Genomic DNA, 17,446 nt, shown 5'->3' with positions numbered 1-17,446 from the left:
ATCCAGCTATTCATTTGTTTGTTTCTTTGCATACTGACTCCAGCTTGAGTTTATCTTCCACTTTCCGCACCAGAGCTGGTGACATACCATGTATATGCTGACCATCGTCAGCTTACATGGCTTATGTGGTTGCGGCTTCTTCCTGGAACCTGATAGGAAGCAGCTGGAAACACATAATGGGAGATGAAAGAAACAAAGAAATGATTACATTTATAGTCTACTTTATAATGCGGACCCAGAAGCAGGATGCAGATGTAGAGCAGTTATCCTTAATGGGCTGCTTACTTGGCCTTTGTTCAAAAGCAGGATCAAGAAAAGGTAAGCAGTCAGCGAAGGCAAATGTATAAGGTGAGTAGGTTGACTGGTATATATACGTGAAAATGAACTAAAAAGATTGACAGAAACATAGTGTAAAAATATATAATTTATAATTAGTATTGCTGGAAAATTCCCTACAGTCGAAACTACAGTAGAATCCAGTAGCCATGATTTTTTTTGGATAGAGCAATGCCTTCTTTCTAAGCTCAACTTTTTGCGCGAGTGCTCAGCAATCATAATTAATTATTAAAGAGATACCAATATCACCACTGCCCAGAAACCCTCATTAGTTCATAATTCACTAGAGGCCCCATGCTGGGTTATCAGTACAGAGCCGGAATACCACTTTTTCATTTCATTTGCCAACAAAGCAGAAGTATGTAGTGTTGGGTTTGTGAAGTTGTTTCACAATGCTCCTGTTGGTTTCAGTGAATATCACAATTTCATCTTTATCTTAATTACTAAACTTTAGTAGTACTATGGAAGATGTGTTTTTTTCGTTGCACTTCACCTCACCATAGATACTGTTATACTGTGAAACACAATGTAAATCCAAATAATGCCACTTAATTTAGAGAAGGAGGAGCTAGTGAGCATAGTTGCTTCTGATTTAGTTCCTGTAAGCATCCTCATAGAGGAGAATCACTCATCTTCCTTTTTTCAGCATGTAAATATAATGTTGAAAAGCTCATTATATATATATGGATAAAGCTGTGAACCAACAAAATAAGAGACCAGCTGTGACTGACCATGTTATTCCAAGTACCTAATAACAGCTTTTACAGTTGGTAATATTTTATCCATTGACCGTGACTGAATGCAAAAAAGGATGATTACAATTCTTTAATTCAGCTGAACATAATGTAGCTGGATGTATTCTCTCTGCAATGAATGAATGTAAGAAGCTCAGTGACTAAAATGCCTTCATTAATAGGGATTTTCACGGTGCATAATCAGTTTGCAGATATGCTTCTGGCCAGCTTCAGTAGCATTGTTGTTTAACTGTTTTGTGTTTAAAGCTTTTCTAATGTTAAAAGTACTGTGTGTAGGGACACCTGGCAGTTTACAGCCCCATCCCCCAAAAGACAGGGTGTTTGACAAGCTTGGATCGAAGAAGCTATGGGTCTACGGTGCTGGAAGAGAGAGGCTGGAATCGTCAGGTAAGCTGTGTTCACTGCATCTTATATTCTATGCGAGTGTAGAGTGCGGTTTGGCGCATGTATGGATTAAACGGTGAGGTGTTTAATTCTGGTTAACAGCCCCTTCAGACGCTGTCCCCGGTGGCCACAGGAAGAGAAGTAAAAACAGGGAGAAGTGCACCCCTTCATCCAGTCGTCAAGGGAGCAGGCAGCAACCTCTGACCCCAACAGAAAGGACGCAGCACCTAACAGCAGGTGAGGTTCACATCTACTGTGAGTAGACAGGAAGCGGGACAGGAGAAAGAAGTGCACTGTCAGACAGAACGATGGTTAGACAAGTGTAGAAAGACAAAAGAGAATAATATGCATGTTGAGTGATATTGATGTCTACTTTGCATGTTCTGATTTTTTCACATTTTTAGCTCCTTTATACTTGAGAATAATACCTACTCTTAATTTATGAATTAGTTCACTTCAAAATATTGCATGAATTTTAATGAGCCTCATTCTATGCTGCGTACACCATCGCTTTTGTTCCCCTTTTTAAATTTTGCATAACCCACGTCAAGGCCATTTCCAGGATTTTTAGTTGGATCACCCCTGACTCCAACTCACGAAATCTCCCTGCCCCCACCACCTCCACACAGACGCACACCTACACCAGCACCGTCCTCACAAAATGAGTGTGCGTGCTCTGAAAGCTCATTTATGGATGTTTCTCCATCGCAATAAGCTCCTGTGCTGCAGCCCTGCCCACAGACAGAAAGTAGTCAGTTCATTAATGGTAATGTGGCACATTAAATAAAAGTCACAGGGACATCTCCCGGGCCCAGGGTTTGCCACACAGTGGGCAATTAGAGGAAGTGATTATACTGTCGAGAGGTTCAAATGTGCTCACTCATTCAGATAGAGGTGCCTCTTTTCTTTGAGCTCAGGCCTATCGTGGAGTTTAAGGACTCAGCGTTTCTGGCACGCACACATGAATTGATGTGACTTAAGGTTTCAAAAAGATTTTAACCCATTGGATACAGGGTACATTCAGGAACATAGTGTCAGCTATTGTAATACTATTCTGAGATTTTTTTTCTTTCTGCTTAAACAAAAGCAGAAAACCAAAAGAGGATGGAGGTAATATCTGCCTTGAAAATAGGTGTCTAAGCCAGTTCCATTTTCAAAGATGTTTGTACAGAGCTGTCATTTCATGTGTGACAATTTTGCAGTAAACTGGTGTTCTACTGATTATGTTGTTTATATTGTTACATTCTCATTAAGGTATTAGCATAGCAGAGCTATTAACAAGAGCTACAAAAACGTCAGTGCAGGAGAAATTACTGTTCACGTTTGGCAAGCAGCGGAATTCATTACAATTTTGCATATTGTTATTATACATTTTTATGTGCACATAATCAAATGAACTTGAATGACATTAGCCACATGATGAAGACATTTAAAACAGATTTATTACTCACTCTAATTAGATTCCAATCATTATTCTCTACCCAGTCTTTGTGGTTAAGTCCTCTGTGTGTATTCTGAAAGACTTATTCACGTATTATATAATTTGTGCACTGAAAACCCTAAACTTCATCAATATTCATGTGCAACAATGGATGTTTGAAAGAGAGAATTTACTCCTACTTAGGTTTAAACTGACTTGTTTTTGTTTTCCTCCATGGTCTTTTATTTTAGATGAGTTTAGTTGCAGTCCTGCCAAGGAAAGTTCAGGAGCTTCTCCCACAACAGCAGAGTCGCTCTCTGGCTCGATCTTGCCAGGTTTGTCTTGTGACCTGCAGGTCTGTAGCAGCTGGGAGAGTAATGAGGGGTCTGAGCCCCAGCTCACTCTGCAAGAGGAGGTGTTCACTTTCTTATCCCAGCCACATTCACCCAAACGAGGGCAAGGCCAGGGTGACCAGGAGAAGATGGAGATGGGAAATGATGAGGTTCAGAGCAAAAGTGGGAGGCATGATGCCCAGCCTGAAGATGACTTTATCGGCAGTGAAAGTGATGAGGTATGTCTCCTCTCGGGGAGAGACTCATGCACACTCTGTACACATCCACACACAAGTGAGTGGCATCTTACAGTATGTTTCTCTGGCAAAAATAACAATCTGCCTTAAGAAAGCAAATTTGTGTTACATTACACATTGATGGACGAGCACCAGATTTCAAAAATATGATTCGTCCATTTTAAAGGAGTCTTTCAGGTTCATTCTTTTACTTTGGGTTACTAATAGAATAGTTTTAAATGCTTTAATGTTCAAAAAACGCATAATTTTTTCTCATACTGTCCAGTGCAACACTGTCTAAAACACTCATGTCCTTATCTCATGTCCCAGTTTGCTCTGATCGGTCAGTTCACACAAGCTTGAACAGGCACTGCTCACCGTATCGGCAATCAGCTCTGTCTGCATTTTAGCTTCCAGTAAGCGGCACTTTTCCTGTGAATATCACCACAAGAATCGCTACTACACCAAAAAAACAAAAACAAACCTTTCCCGGCATCAGTCCTACTTCTCATTATTTAGTGGGCTTCAAATGAAACTTAACATTCACATAGTTTCTCTCAACTGTCTCTCAATATGACAACATTAGTCCAAAATCGCCCCGGACTGGGAGTAGCCACATTAGCCAAGTAACATGCTAACACCTGATTCAACAGGCGGAGATACAAAATGAACAGTAAAATTACATAAAACATCGCAAAACTGACATCTTCCAAGTTTGAATCGGGTCAGACTGACAGACAGTATCGATTCATTCTTGAGCTTACACAGTAACTGGCCCTTGTTGATAATAAAATCTGTTTTAAAATTCACACATCCTTGAGCTTGTGATGTTAGCAGTGTGAAGTGAAAAACATACACACACAATTCAATAGTTTTCCAGTTGTTATGCGGGATTCCTTATAAACTAAAGTTAATCTGCTGTGTCTTGACATCCTCAGATGGGAGTAGAAAAAGACTTTTGTGTGGATTCTTGCAGCCATCAACAGAGCAGCTCCTGTGTTTAGCTTTTAGCTTTGTAGAGGCTCTCTGAACTAAAATGGTTAGCACACACAAGAGTTTTCCACTTGTTATGGGGATGTTTATATCAACAATAAACTTAATCCACTCTAATGTCCTCTGATCCTGGCACCTAATGTAGTGATTTTTGCAGGTCTGTGCAGCCAACAACAGAGCTGTGCTTAACTCTTACCTTTGACATAATGCAAGCGGGTCCGGTGCCTATGAGAAAAACATGGCAGACCTTTGCAGAGGTAGCTCTCAAGCCATAGGTGGAGATACTCAGCTTGGGGGCAGTATTATTTATATGGGCATGCACTTAACATAAGAAGGAGGCCAAAGTCTGAATGGCTTGCTGAATCCCATGTTTTTTGACCTAGCAAGCCGACAATACTGCACTGCAATGTCTCACAGTTTGTGGGTTGGGAGGCACTCCTAAAGGTATGTGCACATGCACTGAAAAGTCCCCTTTAAGGATGTATTCTGATTTGTGTTGTCACGTTTGAATAGTCATGCCTACAGTTTGATTTGACTCAGTTTCTTTGATTCAATTTAAAATTTCTGTGTGTCTCAAAATGCACACAGCATATTTTGTAGTTTGTACTGTAAGATTTCATAATGCGCATTTAACTGTATGCAGTATACTTTAACTTCAAAGGTCAGTGGGGTTATTTATTATCGGATAACTTATTAATTTCTCTGAGTCATATAATAAAGAACAGTTGTTTCTTTATGCTGAGCAGGAAAATTGTAAAGATAACTATCTTCAAAGAAATGATAATTGCTTTTACTTACTTATTAAAAACTTCATAATAAGTCTGATAATTCAAACTGTGGATCCTCATTTTTGTTTTGAAGCTGATTATTTTAGGTTTAAGATAATTAATTTTGCATCAAAGTAGTGTTTCCTTTGCAGAATTTTAACAACAACATCTACCCTGATAAACTGAAACTGAAGAAAAAAGGTCGATTTCAAGTCAAACTACTCTACACTAAATGTCAGGTTTTGGTATCAGCAGCTCATGTGCTCTCCCAAGACTCACTATTTTGCCCTAAAATTGTGTGCATGTAAAGATGTAAAGTCAGACCAGGGTGATATGCTAAAAACCTTCCGTTTAAAACAGCTCCTGTTTGGAAAAAATGTGACCTTTGTAAACTACCGGTATGGTCCTTGCTCCCCCGAGTTGACATTTTTCTTCCAATTTTGCATTTCTGTTTGGCTGGGAGAATAGTTTTATATCTGTATTCCCCTCTGTTGAATGTGTAAAACCTTTTCAATTTCCTTGGCTGCCATTTTACATTGTTTACAAGCCAGACGTAGCTTATTATTAGCTTATTATCAGCAATGCCTCCTGGAACTACATCTCGAAACCAAACAAACAGAGAAGGAGAATGCTTTTGAGCTGCTTTTGGAAAGCTAAGGAGAAACACACACAGGTTGTGTGTCTTTGTGTTTAAATGATCATGTAGCCTTTTCAAACACTGCCCTAATACTGAGCCTATCAGAACACCTTCAATCATAACAAACACCCACATAGAAAAAGCATTTCCCTACACTAGTAGAATATAGCGTATAGAGTGTTTCGTTCTTTCTTTCTTGTTTTCTTAAACACCTACTGTTTGAACCAGGACCATGCATCTGAACATTGGATTTTCTGACTGTAGGTGTGCGACAACCACTGGCATGTCTATCACTTCTTAAGATTGGAAACTTGCTCTGTTGCCATTGATATTGCTATGCCTTATGTAGCTTATAGAGCTCTTTATTTTTCTCTCCATGTGTATTACATTCTGCACTGCACAGTCTCTTTAAATGTAAAAAAAAAAAAAAATCACAACTGCAACTTTTTAGGGAATGTCCATCGGCATGCTGGGAAAACAACTGACTTAATTCAGCTTCATTGTAGAAACAGCTGAGTTTGAGAGAAAATGCACACACCTCAAAAAAATGTGATATTTCAGGATGAAATAACACCAAAAGATGTTTAATGCAAGTTAACACATTGAAATCAGGTGCCATCACGTTGTATGAGCTAGGGTTAGATGGTGGAGAAAGAATCATGTCTTTCCATTCTGTAAGAGCAGAGTACGGGTCTGTGTCTACACAATGTTTTTTCTTTCAAAGTGCTGCGCTTTTTTGCGGCCGCTCCAACCATTTCAAGTTGAAAAACTCTGAGGTTTTCAGAATAGTGCTGAGTGCATCACTGTCGCTCTTTTTCAGGCAACCAATCTCATACTAGATGGGGGCGGGACTCGTCATCTGTCACCCTGGTAACCAGGAAAATGGAGGAAAAGCTTGCTCTGGCTGTGTCTGTCTATTCTGAACTTTATCTGACAGGAACAATCATAACAGAGTAAGAAGCCCATTTGTGCGAGCAGATCTTCCGTACACTGAATGTTGCTGGAGAGTGTTGTACTTTTATCACCCCACGCGTTGTAAGCTTGTCGTCAGCTGTGCTGTCAACCTCTGTTACAATAGCGCTAGCTAATGTCAATCAAAACCAACGTGCAGTGTTCTTTTCTTTCAAAACACAAGCACTTTAACCCAGCACTCCCAAGCGCACTGCCACAGTTTTCTGCTATAAAGAAACGGTATGTGGACACAGCTTTAAGTGCTTTGATCTAGTGCGTGAAAAAGCCTGCAGGAAGATGAGCATTTTTATATGTCCTGGCTTCACACCAACTTTTATGTGAGATGGTCGTTTTGGAAGTGACTATTCTTCAGAGGGGAAAATAAAAGAGCCACACCTGTATGTACAGTAATATCCGAGAAAAACAGTTTTTCTAAGACAGCAAGATGGCTGTTCCCACTGGTGTCAACACAATTCATATATTCGATAACCAGAGATCTTTCAGGTATAAACTACACTTCAACAGGCTGGAGTGTGCTGAAATGTTTTGCTGTGATGGATTTTTATGATGGCTGATGGAGCAAGGCAATGTCTGGTGGAGCACAAAGCTGAAAACTGCATATTACCTCAGATATGCTGGAAACATACTGTGGGATAGCTGGAGTTATTTTTGTATCTGCCCATTCATCTTCCCCCAAATTAGCTGAGATAAGTTCATTTAAAGGTTCCCTGTGGATTTCTTTTCAACCTGTAGAAGTGCTATAGAGCAGTTTTTCTTAGTGGGTCCCTGTTTTTTCAATCTCGTGCATGCCAGAGGACACAGATGGGTGACACGATACATGGTCCTGCCAATGGTGTCACACTTTTCTATTGATCTCCTGCTGGATTTAACATACTTTAAAAAGAGAGAGGATTATAATGAAGGAAATGGATTCAACACACATGTCAGACATCAAAGATGAAATGTGTTTTGATAAATTTCATGTAAACATAACTTTTGTTTGTTTACAAGAAAACTCCTCAGGGTGCCTTTAATACTTTCACTCTTCTCTCAAAGGTTGTGTTAGGCTATTTATAGTAGCTTAAACACTTTGTTAATGCTGTGTCTCACTGGCCAGAGTCGAACCACCTGCCAACAAGAAAAACCTTTTTAAAAACAGTAGGGTACTGTTGGTATAAATAAAAGGAAATCAGCACCAGCTTGCTGCTTTAGACTTCAAACTAAAACAACTCTGTATGGCAATATAAACGTCACTGAACAGTGCTGTTGATCAGATAATCCGCTCTGGGTGAGGCACAGAAGAGTTATTTTTAAAGGGACTGAAGGGACTTTTATTTGTACTAGGATTTTTGCTAATTTGCAACAACAAAAAATACAGAAAATAGATTTTTTGTTTTCTCATTAACAGCAACTGTGGCAGGGATGCATGGTCAGGAGATGTTTGATTTCAGGTGTAAATAACGATCAACATGCTACGCAAACACCAATTAAATAATGAAGTGTGCATTGTTTATTAGCAAATAATGACAAAAGATTCAATATATCATCAGGTAAGGTCACCTATTTTCTCAGTGATCATGAAACACATTTTGTTGTCACAAGTTCCCAATCACACTGCCCTTTGAATGCGGGAATCATGCGCCGATAGTCCGCCTCACTGTCTGTGTGAAAGTTACAGATGAGGGGAGGGAGGACCATAAACTCCAAAGTCCAAAAAGCAAGCAACAAAACTGACAAAAACAGGCTGGGGCAAAACCAAAAAGAGAAAGAGAAAAACAAAAACCAAAAGAAGTACAAACCAGAAGCTCAGGGAACACAGGCAGGAATCCAGAAACAGGAGGGGAGAAAACACGAGGAGCAGCACAGAGACACCGGGAAACCAAACAGACAAACTGACAAAGAGAGAGGGAACACAAGCACTAAAATACACAGGAGGCTAATCAGGATACTAATTAGGGCAATTACAAGGGAGACAAAACATGGGAAAGACAGGAAATAACACAACATGACACATGAGGATGAACCTTACAAAATAAAAGAGGAAGCAATAACTAGGCAAGGCAAGGCAAATTTATTTGTATAGCACCTTTCATACACAAGGCAATTCATAGTGCTTTACAGATGCAAGGAAATATATAGGAAATTAAAAAAGAGAAAAAAAACAAACCCTAAAAAAAAAAAACCCTAACTAAGCCAAAAACCCAAACCATGACACATTTGATAAATTACCATTTAAACATCAGCAGCTGAGATGACTCATGTTAAACTATGTTATGCCATGTTTATGGCTTCCAACCTGATATTGTGTTTTGTGTCTTGATGGCCTGCTGAACAGGACACCGATTTCAATCTTCTTTTTTTTCAGTGCTGTAAGAAAGAAACAAAATAAAAGAAAGAAAGAAATTAATTATTTATATTATTCTGCTCTGTGTACAAGGCAAGACACAGGCAATTAAAATCACTTTAAATTAGACCACCATTCAAAATCAATAAGCAATAACACCCTAAACTAGTTCAAACGAAATAGGATACAAATGAAATAGAATACAAAAAGACAAATATATAATAGACCATAAATACAGTTGCAGTTACAGTGTAGTAATACTTTTAAGATGCTTTAATCTCAACAAAGGGGGGGAAAATGCAAGAGAAAAACCAATCACATAACACACGCCCACTTTACGAGAAATCAATCGACTCCATACGTCGCCGATGCGTCACAGCGCGATAGTTTATCACAGTACATAATTTGCACACAAACATCACAGAGACCAGCAACAGCCACCACGGCTATTCGCCATGAAGGGATGGAACTGGAAAACAACATTAAACCCACTGCTGTGAGAAGTGGAGCCGATGGTTACGCACTGTAACAGTCCAGCACAGAGCAGAGTAGGAGAGAAAACAGCTCTCCATGCGCTAAGAGGCATGAGGGAGAGCTCACAGATAGAGCACCCCGAACAACAATCACTCTGAAAAACAAACACTCAATACAGAGTGAGTCATTGAGATCGGCATCCATAGCTAGAAGTGAATGAAAGAGCAGTAGGAGTTAATTGATAAGAACAATAGTTAGAATTAGAATAAGCTCTGTTTTAAATCAAACATGTTAACATATGCATGTAAAGTATTTTGCATTTTTTTTACTCCCACCTGGCTTTACCTTGTCACGTAATCTGCCACTGCATTACACTTTTAAAATAAATATCACTGAAACTTATTATTTGCGCTCAGCTTTCCTGTGTTCTCTTCACTGACTTGTAACAGCTGGGGTGTTTCTCTACATGGTGCCTTTTCCTTGCCAGAGATGTTTTGTACCTTTTCAGGTGCAATAGCTTTAATGTCTTTCAGAGCTTTTACTGTCGAAATTATCAAACGGGGAAACAACAGTCTCTGATGTTAAGCTTACTGACATAGACATTGCTTCCATTAAACGGTTTCACTGTTGTCCCTGACAAGAGATAACAAAAAGCAGCTCTGTCACGTTATCAGCAAAAATTCATAAAGGACCTCAAGGTCTGTAAATTCTTAACAGCAGGGTTTGTGGTGTGCCTTTCAACACAGTGCGGATATATTCGAAGGAGGCAAGATCACCACATAACTGTTTGCATTGAAATTAAATAAAGCAGCGATGCCATCATCTCCTTTCTTTCAGGTCTACAAGCATTCATAAAATGAAAGCTTGGAAGGGCTGACTCAATGAGAAGTAATAAACTGCTTCTGTTATCTAGCCAGGCTTCAGTTAAACACATTAATTCCAGATTATATGTAGTGGTACGTTCAATAATTAAAAAGTATTTGTTGGTAAGAGATTTAATATTCAGCAGAGCTACCTTTGTAGAACTCATGGGCAACTTGACTGAAAATGTCAAGCTATGGTAACAGATTTCCAATCTGATAACGCCCTCTTGTAGTAGTTCCTGGAACATCATAATCAAGTTGCTTCAGGACTAGGGCTGGGAGACATGGACCAAAATTCATCTCTGTATTTTCAGGCTTAATGGCGATATGTGATACATATCTTCGTAGTTTCTACAAAGTAGGCTGAATGTTCAGTCGTAACAAAAGCCTTCCACGTTTGAAATATACAGCCACAAACCATGCAAAGGAAAAACTGCACATTATGTAATAGGTTATAAGTTAACCTTTTTTGGACTTCTTTGTCTCTTTTGGAGTATAAAAGTATCAAGTAAGTCCATTGTAGTTTAAGACTATTCAAATTTGGTGTCAGCAAACGCTATGATCTCAAACAATACCTTGTTTCTGAAACATATTGATATACCTTAAAAAGTTAAAGTACTGCCCAGCCCTATTCAAAACCATAATTGAAACTGAGCAATCACGTTTTCTTAATGTCACAGCTTAGCAACTCTGAGAAAAAGACCAGAAAAATACATGCATGGGAGAAGTTATTCTTCCAAACACATGTTTAGCGTTGTGAAAGGTTATATTTTAACTCTAAGTGCAGTATCGTAGGCAACAAGACTTGTTTCAGTTTCTTGAAGACATTTCACCTCTCATCCAAGAGGCTTCTTCAGTTCTAACTAATTGCAGGGGAGTTGCAGGCTTTTAACCCTGTGTGGGAGTGTCCTTACAGAGTCGTTAAGGACACGTGTGAGCTCTGAGTTTCAGAGTCGTTTGGGCCACTTCTGGGTCGTTGACTTAACTGGCCTACATGTGGGTTGCTAGGGCTAGGTGAGCCCAGGTGTGAATGGTTGTTAAGCTGTCTGGGGAGAGAACTCAGTACAGCATTGTAGGTGGGTGATAAGTAATGTCGTAGCACCCCTCCTCTGTTCAGAGACGGTCGTTCCAGTTTGACATAGATGGATTATTTTACTCCTCTTTCAAACCATCGGTCTTCTCAGGCCAAGATGTCTTCTAAAAGAGGAGGCGGCCTACGGCATTACTTATCGCCTAGCCCTAGCAACCCACATGTATGTGTATAAATGGAATATGAGTGCTATACTAAACCCAGTCCGCCACAACAGCTTGCCCCAGATGTGGTTTTCATCACCATAGTGTAAATTGAAGTGATGGTCCTGGAGTATCGTTAATTGTAATGATCCAGGAACAACACCAACACCACAATATCAGATAACTGAACAGATTAGCCAGATTTGACGACGGAGCAGAGGGCACAATTATCTATCCAGACAGAAAGAGGAAACTACTGGCACACGCGGTTCCAGCTTGTCCTGGGAACATTTGTGAGTGCCATTGTCCTTGTAATCTGGACACAACTGTGTTTTGTGCACAACCAGTTATACTAACTACATGATTAGGGGACCGAAAAAGTAAACCGTAGAATGGAGGAATGGTTGAGGGGTATGTTTGGTCCCAGCGGTATCCAGCTCTTTCATTTAGACAGTAAGCTCCAGGAGGGAAGTGAAGGGGGAGGCAGCAGTGACTGGTGAGGAGGAAGAACTGAATGGAGTTCGAGGAGGTTGAAGAAAGTGAATCCTCACAGGTGGTAGTAGACATGTGTGATGGAGACTCACTCTCTTGGCTCTGACATCCCCCATGCTTTAAAGTCAGGTCATTTCTTCAGGCTGAAATTGCTGCTGTCCACAGAGGTTTCTGGTGTGTGGTGTTGTGTCTCATCTTGTTTTGATTCCTCTTGGCTCTTGTCCTTGGCAGAGGGAACAGATGGGTGATACAGGAAGTAAAATGTATTGGAGATGAACAGGTTATCTTCTGACTTGTTGAGGCAAATTTCATCTGCTATATCATACAGAGGTGTTTCAGCAAAAGTAAAAATTGTCAATATAGAGTGCACTGCATGAAGGATACATGCAGTTGAACGCCTAGTGTTCAGTGGCGTCAGTCAATCTCTCGACTCCTGTTCTGATTGGTGGTGGGTCATTGATGAACAACTTGGTAATCAAGGAGATGAGTGCGTTCAATAAATCAGTAGTCTTGTTTCATTGCTTCTGATGCTGTTTCATAATGTCATTAGTCCCAATGTGCACTATGATGTTTTTGGTAGTTGTGTGCGCAGCCAGACTATGTGGGATTCTTTCTATTATGTCAGAGACCAGATCCATGGGAAAGCTGTTTGTTTTAGTGTTCACACTACTTATGCTTTTTACATATTTAATAGCAAAGTCAGTCAAAGACTGTTAGAGTTTGCGGCCCAGTTAGTGTTTCCTGTAGCATTTTGCTTTCAGAATTACTCAAAGTCTGTACCCCGCTGTGTGAGGATAAGAGGTTATCCTGGTCATCTGACAGAGATCCACAGTGCTGCAGCAGTGGTGCAAATCAAATTCAACTTGTACGCTTGCTTGTCAGGAAGGTTGCTAACTCTCCCTTTTTTCAGCTGTCCAAGGCTGTGTCCTACTAAGCACAGGGGTTGATGAGGCTCTCTGCCTGAATGGTAGTGCAGGCCAGCCAGTAGCATCTCAAATCTTGGGCTGCTGGGTCCTGGCTGTCATTCGTCTCGCCATGTCCCAGGGAAGTGATTTATTCTTTGGCAACAAATCTGTGAGGAGTAGTCCTCTCCTGAACTCTCTTGGTGCATGACAGACAGCCCTCCCTTTTTTAACTAGTCTTGTTGGTGTTTCTTAGCCGTACGTTAGCATTCTCTTGTTGTCCACTGTTTTGAGTTCAAGAAAAAGTGATATCACTCCTACACCATCCATTCACTTCCACTTTCACTTTTAGTCGATGGAATTTAGTTTCAAGCAGTGCACAGCAGCAATTTTCTGAGATTTATAAAAGTCATCCATGGAAAAGCAGGGCATCTTTCTGGAAATGAGTGTCCCGACCTCCATCCAGGTTACATGGCAATCTGTTAAGTAGTTTTTGTGTAATCCTGTCGACAGACCAACCAACAAGCAAACACGAGCGACAACATAACCTCATTGGCAAAAGTAATAATTTAAGCTAAGTGGAGATCGAGTGGCAAAATGTCTGTGCAGTCGGAAATCATTCTCTGAGCATGTGTGAAAGAAAAAGGAAATGTTTAAATGTTTATCTGTTGGCTTGACTTAAAATCAAGTTTAAGTTACTAGCAAGGTAAAGTTTGTAACATGCAACATATTTCTAAGGTTATGTATGCCAGCTGTGTTCAAATAGTTGTACAGCATTAAGTGCAAGACAGGCAACACAGATGTTTTAAAATATCACCTAAGCTTTGCAGTGTTATAAGCTTAGCTTGGTAAACCACATCTTCTGCCACCCTGGCTGTAGTGATGAATCAGAATGTGTTTAGTAGCCCTCTGACACAAGTTGGCCTGATTTTGATTTTCATTCATTTGTGGCAGGTTGCTCATTTCTCAACTCGGGGCAATATCATCTTTCAAGGTGTTGCATCAGGTTCATGCAATTCTTTTGAGCAAACGTTTGTTCTTAAACATAGAGAAATATTAAAAGCAAAACAAAGCAATGAACACTCACTGTCTGAACTACTCTGAATCATATGAGATACAGTAGACCGAGGTAACGTTGGTTATATTTTCAGGGAAATGTAGTTATTTTAATGCAGTAATAACTAAAAGAATGGAGTATGCAGGAGTATGATAATAAGCTGTCGTGACTCTTGCACTGTAACGCTAGCCAAACAGCTACGTGCCCTTAGCGCACAGGCTGCTTCACACACTTTTACACGCACACACTGCAAACCCACATGCCCACAGCCACACCCATATCAGGCTTTTCAATAATACATGCAGCCCATTGTTTATTCACTTGCACTTACGAAAATGATAAAGCGTGGAAAGAAAAGAGAAAACAAATAACAGATGGAGCAGATGAGCTAAAAAACCTCAAGGGGCTTATGATAACCCTTCACCCCAAAACAAAGCTCCGAGATGAAAGAAAACACCTCAAAAAGAGACAGCAGAAGGAAGAAATAAAGCGATAGAGAGACGTGCAGTTCTGAAAGAAGCTTCAAGCAGTTTAATTCATGAGAGACAGAGAATGTCTATATTATGAATTTAGGATTTGCTGGCAATCTGGTTGTAAGTATTCTGTATATTCTGCAATTGTAATCCTCTGTATCCCATATGGAATCTATAAAAGCTGCTCTGAACATTTTGAAGGTACAGTGTTAACTCAAACTTTATATATCTATTTGTAAAGATAAGATATGAAATTAAGTGATTAATTACCTAAAATGTAAAGAACAACACCATTAAAGGAACGCTCCACCATGTATGTTTTGAATATGAAACATTTACCACCTGTGGGCTTGAATGGTGGCTCTGAAACCTTTTATAGCGTTCTCCTTCATGGGAAACACAGCTGTGGTCAGCTTTGATTCAACAGTTACAGTGTTTTCCAACCGCGACCCAATTTCACTGCAAAAGAAGAAAGAAACTTTCTTTGTCCATACTCTCAAACCAAACCAATCATGTTTTCTCCAGTATGGCCACTTGGCCAGCTTTTGGATGCCGCTAGCGTGCTTTTATGTATGCACCTACTACAGTCACATTTGTGTGTGGCTCCAAGGATGGTCGTTTGGTTTACCTGTGTTGTGAGTGACAGAAGTGGTTTATGCTGCAGGAATTTTTTAATAAAGTTTCCCCGGATGTTTTTTATTTTCCCGCAGTGAAACTGGGTCAGACTTGGAATCCATTGTTACTGCTGCGGATCCAGCTGCCATCCTCAGAAAAAGCAGCAAGTTACAAACTTATCCGAATCACGTATCTTTTCAAGCCTACAGGGATGAGTGTTTGATATTCAAAACTTTGGTTTTCGGTGGAGTGTTCCTTTGATGTTGAGGGAGAACCGTGCACTGAGTCTGTACGTACAGTGTGTTATGTAACCTGATTGGTAGGCGACAAATTTTTAACTACATCACTGAGTGTTAACTTTGAAACTGAGGGTGGGAAAGATTAGCAGACTTAAGGAGAAATGCCATTAGCCTTTTTAAAAGAGAGGTTAATTTGAAGCGAAGCCCCCAACACCTGGTCAATCCCAATGACTGTGTGTCATCTCATTATCATGTTTCATTAAGCGCACATCAATCTAAAGGGCAGAACACAACATCAAAGTTGTTCAGCTAACACCAGAATTTTCCAAACAGACTGCTATATAGTCTTAGTGTAGTCTTAGGTCATGACTAACCATCTTTTCTACAGTGTGCCAGTCATTTTAAATCAATATTTGCTCACTTAGTCCCTGTATTTCTTTCAGGATAAGAGCTACACCACATTCCAGCATCAGATAACGAGTGAGTCCAACCCTGCTACTCCCAGATCTCCCAATACAACTTTTGATGTCCATCCTGAGCCTCAAACAGCACAAGAAGAGCTCAGTGCGGCTCCCACCAGTTTGCAGTCTCCACCCAGTGGGAGAGCTGAACCAGCCGGGATTGTCCCCACACGCTGCCTCTCACCCAACGCGACAGCCAGCAGGCAGGAACACAGGAAGTGTGAAGGGATAGTGAACCGGGAAGTGGATGGGAACAGCAGAGTATCACTTTCCCGGAGACTTCTGCAAGAAATCAAATTGGATGACACACAGCACAAGGTACTGCTTCACACCAGGCTTCATCCAGAGTGCTATGGCTCTATATAGGGTTTTTTTTAGGACAAAGAGACAAGCATATAAATGACTATTATTTTGCACCTCTTAGTTAACTGAATAGCTGTGGATTGGCCATCACCCCTAATTACCTCCACTCTGCAATGCCCATGTTTGATGCTACATTATTCCCACAAAAGACATTGCCAAATTGGATAACCTCTCGCTGTGTCAACACTCACAAAGCAAACGTGCTCATTATTTATCACGTAGATGTCATATTCACCCGCAAAAACAAGCTTGACATCCCAACAAACGCCTCCTATATTCGCGCCGGCAAGCTGACTTTATCAATTTGTATCATTAATGCTTTTTGATTTAACGTTTTATGTCATCGTTGAGGGAAAGAGCGAGAGTGAGCACACTGTTTTATGTCCTGGCGAAAAAGATATAATCTTTTAACTACAAACATTTATGAAATATTCTAATCAAAAGTGTGAAATGAAAGGGGATGCTCATAGTCCGAATAATCAAGGAGAATTAACTACAGAGGTTTAAGCTTCATTAAGTGCATGTTTTCCTTTTATGGCTGGCAAATTTACTTCATAGTCTGAGTCTTAGCCACTCTAAAGAATCCCTGTAGGCAACTGTTTCCGCCAAAAATAAAAAGCTTTGATAAACACACTATTCACCCAACATCAAACATCAGACAAACAATGTTATTGAGTGGATGGCGAAAAAATTTAACATCTACAACAGCAGGATCGACCAAATAGCCAGATATTATTGTCATAAGTTGGCAGAGATCACAACAGAATAAAAAAAAAAATAGAGTGAATGTTCTGATGTTTTTCTTCCCTCAAAAATTGATTAATGCAGCCTGGTTAAATAAACATTAGTTTGATTGAATTCCATTGGAAAGTGTTTGTTTACAGTCTTCAGTAGATGGGCTTGGTACAATTCTCATAATTTACAGTTACAATTATATTCGTCTTCAGCTAGGAGCTGCCGAGTGAGTTTTGGAGGCCTTGTGGCAAATGTGCAGCTTATTAAAAGCTCAGACTTTACTCCGTCAAGCTGTCTCGCCTTGCTCAAAATAATGTGCGGTCACTGCTGATTTGGACAGCTATGGAGGACTTGCGAAAACGTTTCTAATGCCGTGCTGCGATG

The 17,446-nt window shown here is 40.1% G+C and overlaps 1 protein-coding gene across 2 annotated transcripts in view; it reads left to right on the top strand.

The window, feature by feature from the left end:
- The window catches only part of cfap20dc (CFAP20 domain containing), a 39,599-nt gene that overhangs the window by 9,479 nt on the left and 12,674 nt on the right, over positions 1 to 17,446 (top strand). The window contains exons 10-14 of one of the 2 annotated variants that reach the window (XM_084349575.1): positions 304 to 318; positions 1,368 to 1,478; positions 1,578 to 1,712; positions 3,147 to 3,466; positions 15,947 to 16,282. In XM_084349575.1, coding sequence (XP_084205701.1) covers positions 304 to 318; positions 1,368 to 1,478; positions 1,578 to 1,712; positions 3,147 to 3,466; positions 15,947 to 16,282 — 917 coding nt within the window. The remainder of the gene's footprint in view (positions 1 to 303; positions 319 to 1,367; positions 1,479 to 1,577; positions 1,713 to 3,146; positions 3,467 to 15,946; positions 16,283 to 17,446) is intronic. The other variant, XM_084349576.1, reaches the window with a different exon arrangement.

The sequence above is a fragment of the Pagrus pagrus genome, assembly GCF_965226575.1.
Source record: "Pagrus pagrus genome assembly, chromosome: 3".
Lineage (NCBI taxonomy): Eukaryota > Metazoa > Chordata > Actinopteri > Spariformes > Sparidae > Pagrus > Pagrus pagrus.
This window is presented reverse-complemented; position numbering and strand designations above follow the sequence as displayed.